The sequence below is a fragment of the Poecilia latipinna genome, unplaced genomic scaffold (assembly GCF_001443285.1).
Source record: "Poecilia latipinna isolate Pla-1442-1.1 unplaced genomic scaffold, P_latipinna-1.0 Scaffold603, whole genome shotgun sequence".
In the NCBI taxonomy this organism is placed as follows: domain Eukaryota; kingdom Metazoa; phylum Chordata; class Actinopteri; order Cyprinodontiformes; family Poeciliidae; genus Poecilia; species Poecilia latipinna.
Genome location: NW_015113219.1, coordinates 92,891 through 96,064, shown reverse-complemented (window position 1 = coordinate 96,064; position 3,174 = coordinate 92,891). Strand labels below are relative to the sequence as shown.

The 3,174-nt window shown below is 45.1% G+C and overlaps 1 protein-coding gene and 1 long non-coding RNA gene across 4 annotated transcripts in view; one reads left to right on the top strand and one right to left on the bottom strand.

Moving 5' to 3' along the window:
* LOC106953787 (uncharacterized) overlaps window positions 1-3,174 on the top strand; it is a 61,038-nt gene that overhangs the window by 15,406 nt on the left and 42,458 nt on the right. The gene's annotated exons all lie outside the window — the stretch shown is intronic.
* Window positions 12-3,158, bottom strand: LOC106953786 (uncharacterized). The gene is made up of 2 exons (XM_015042815.1): window positions 2,544-3,158; window positions 12-2,513 (listed from the first exon to the last, which is right to left on the bottom strand). The coding sequence occupies exon 2, from the start codon at window positions 2,081-2,083 to the stop codon at window positions 452-454; it is 1,632 nt and encodes a 543-aa protein (XP_014898301.1). The 5' UTR covers window positions 2,084-2,513; window positions 2,544-3,158; the 3' UTR covers window positions 12-451.

Below are 3,174 nucleotides of genomic sequence, written 5' to 3'. Positions count from 1 at the left end.
ATAGACAGATCAGGATTTGTGTTTCCCATCAAATTAACAGTAATGGGTAACCAGCCATCATATGGGATAACACCCCCATCTATGGCACAGATTTTTAGGTCATCTTCATCATCCAGTATTTCACTGAGTGGCTTGACAGTAATTTCTGGTAAGTATTTGTCTTTCCAGCTTTTATCGATCATGCTCACCTGAGCACCTGTGTCTAGTAAAGCAGTGACAGCAAAACCATTTAAACTACACTGGGTTAAAGCTTTTCTCCCAATGAGCTTGGCTAGACGGTCACTTTTGCTGTTTGATGAGTTATGGCTGGTTGTGCTTGTCAAGTGGGTTGACTGTCTGAGTTTGTGGTGTTTTGGTCCCTGGTCTTGTGTGGGTACACAGATGGGTACAGCATGTTGTTGTTCAGACTCACCAATTTGGTTTGTTGCATGTAGGGACTGTTGGGGCCCGGTCACTGTCTGTCCCCCGGCAGGGACCGGCTCCAGTTTCCCTGACGTGTTGGTCTCTGGAGGCAGCCCACTGCTTTGTGACCTTCCTCACCACAGTGAAAACAATGGGTACAGTCAGGACGGTTTTGCTCCAGACACTTCATGCAGCCATACCGTCTTCCCGTTTGCTTGACCCTGTTATGTCTTGGTGGCTGATTATTTGGTTCAGATGCTTGTTGTTGAGTTAATTTTTGTAGTGACTCAACAAGCGTGGTGAGTTTTTCAACTTTTTCTTTTAGTTGTTGGACCCCATCAGCTTGTGGTGTTCTGCCTAGACCCTCTTTTGCACTTGGATACTGGGCGGCATTTGCCTCAGCCTGAACACTGTGTAAATTTGTGGGTCTCTGGCGAGGAGCTGACCCCAAACGTTTCTGCCTTTCATTCTCATCACTCATTATTTTCCTCATCTGTCGTAGTATTGCCTCGTCAGTTACACCAGGGTCAGCTAGAAGGGGTTTCAGTTCTCTGCGAACATCATCATGCTTGTGCCCAAGGCCTTGGTACACAGTATGAATAAAAATGTCTTGAACTGTGCTTGGGCTGTACTTAACATCTGTTTCGGCATGTTTTGAAGCCAATATGATTTTTTGCTTAAGCCCAATGACTCTGTACAGAAATTGTTGGGGTGTTTCATTGTCCCTTTGTTTGGTACACATGAGCTCCTGGAAAAACTCTGTGTTGCTTTGCTCACCAAGATGGGAGTGTAGGAAGCCTTTCAGTTCTTCTACTGTCAAATCGTCCTTATTCATTAACATCTCCTTAAAATTTCCAGGTTTGATAACTCTGAGGACCGCCCTCACAATTTCTGTGTCACTGAACTGATCCCTTAATCCTTCATCAATCTGGCGACAAATGTTGTTGTAGTTAATGTCTGACCCCTGGTCTCCAATTTGGCCTCCCTGTATTTTAAACTCTCTACGATGAAGGTAGGAGAGATCTCTTAATGAGATCAGGCCGTCTTGAACCAGAGGTGTGTTTAATTTGTCTCTGCTCTCTGTGTTCTGCAACTTAATCTGTGATTTTTCTGGTGGATGTAATGCAGACTGTGAGTGAGTGGTGGGTATGTACTGCCTGACCTGCTTGCTAAGCTCTTCACAACTAGCAAGTAATTTCTGTATGTCAGTGCTTCCCACATCACTAGCCACCAATATTCCTTGTTTATCTGCATTTACATCACTTACAGTAGGAAGATCATTTTGAAATGTTACCACAGGGTCAACAGAACCCTTAGCTTGACTGTCCTTCAAATCAGCATCATGACCTTGTGGATTTACAAAAGGAACCTGTGTAATCCTGGCATCCGGACGCTGCATTTGTAGTTGAGATGCATGACCCTGAATGGCTGCATCCACAAGGTCCCTTAACTCTAACAAATGAGCCATGCCAGTGTCCTCAGACTCTAGCAAAGTCTTGCTGCTCATAAAACTGGTGATGTACTCGTAACAATCCTCTTCATCTGCAGACTCAGGACGAAGCGGCTCCACCTCTGCAACGGCACTCACTGACCTGGCAATCTGGAACAGTTCATCTGCAGGTAGGTTGAGCAAGTCCTTCTTGATGGACCACACCAAGCTTTTCCTCTCACCGTCTGCCATAACTGTTCCTTCTTCCAGCAGTTGACTACACCTCTCAAAGTCCTGAAGCCCTTTCTCTCTTTGTCTTTTCCTTCAACGGTGGACAGGGTAAGACGCTTTCCTCATCCGCTGAGATGAACGATGGAATGTATGAGGTCCACAGCATCTGTATCACTGGAACCGCATCCCAGTCTGGCAGGGAGTAGGATCCCGGACGAGCCCCCAAAACTGTAACGGGTACCAGGGTTCCAGACCCGTTAGCAGCCGATGATGAAGCTGAAAAACAGCATTTGTGTGAGCACACGGGAGACGCAGTCTGTGTGTTACTCCATTTTCTCAACTTATTTATTAAACAAACCAGCTCATTCCACCATCAATACATCCCAGTTCACAGTTCAGCGGTTCACTGTATTTATAGTCTATTTAGACATATTCACTCATAAACATATTTCTTCACAATTCCATGGATGGTAACATATACCTTCAATTCACTGCACTCTACATGCATACTCAATCACACACGGCGACATTTCATGGGCATGTATATTAAGCTACTGCACTGGCATAAATACCTTTGAACGCTAAACACTTCAAGTGGATACATTAAATCACTGCCTAAACCTCCAAAACTGTCCAGAACACAAACAAACCGTGGAACCTGAAAACAGTACAACACTCACTCCATACATACATACATATATACATACATATCCCCACTAGCCCGCTCTTTCCCGCCGCTACAGTGCTAACCCACTAGCATCACGGTCTGCTGGTTACCTCCTCCAGCCGCTGCTGACCCCGAAACACAACAAAACCCGTCCTATCTCTCTCAACCCATTTATACATTTTCCCAAACATTTCCCAAACAGTATAGAATAATAAAATACTTTAACATAAACATTGAGGGTTATCCCCACCTGAAAAACAGCATTTGTGTGAGCACACGGGAGACGCAGTCTGTGTGTTACTCCATTTTCTCAACTTATGAGAAACGACAGAGCAACAGGCAGCTCTGAATCCCCATGCGCCCCCTACCGATGAAACACCGTTACTGCACCCATCATTAACCTTTTATTTCCACTTTTGTGGGCACACATCAGTGGGCATCACAC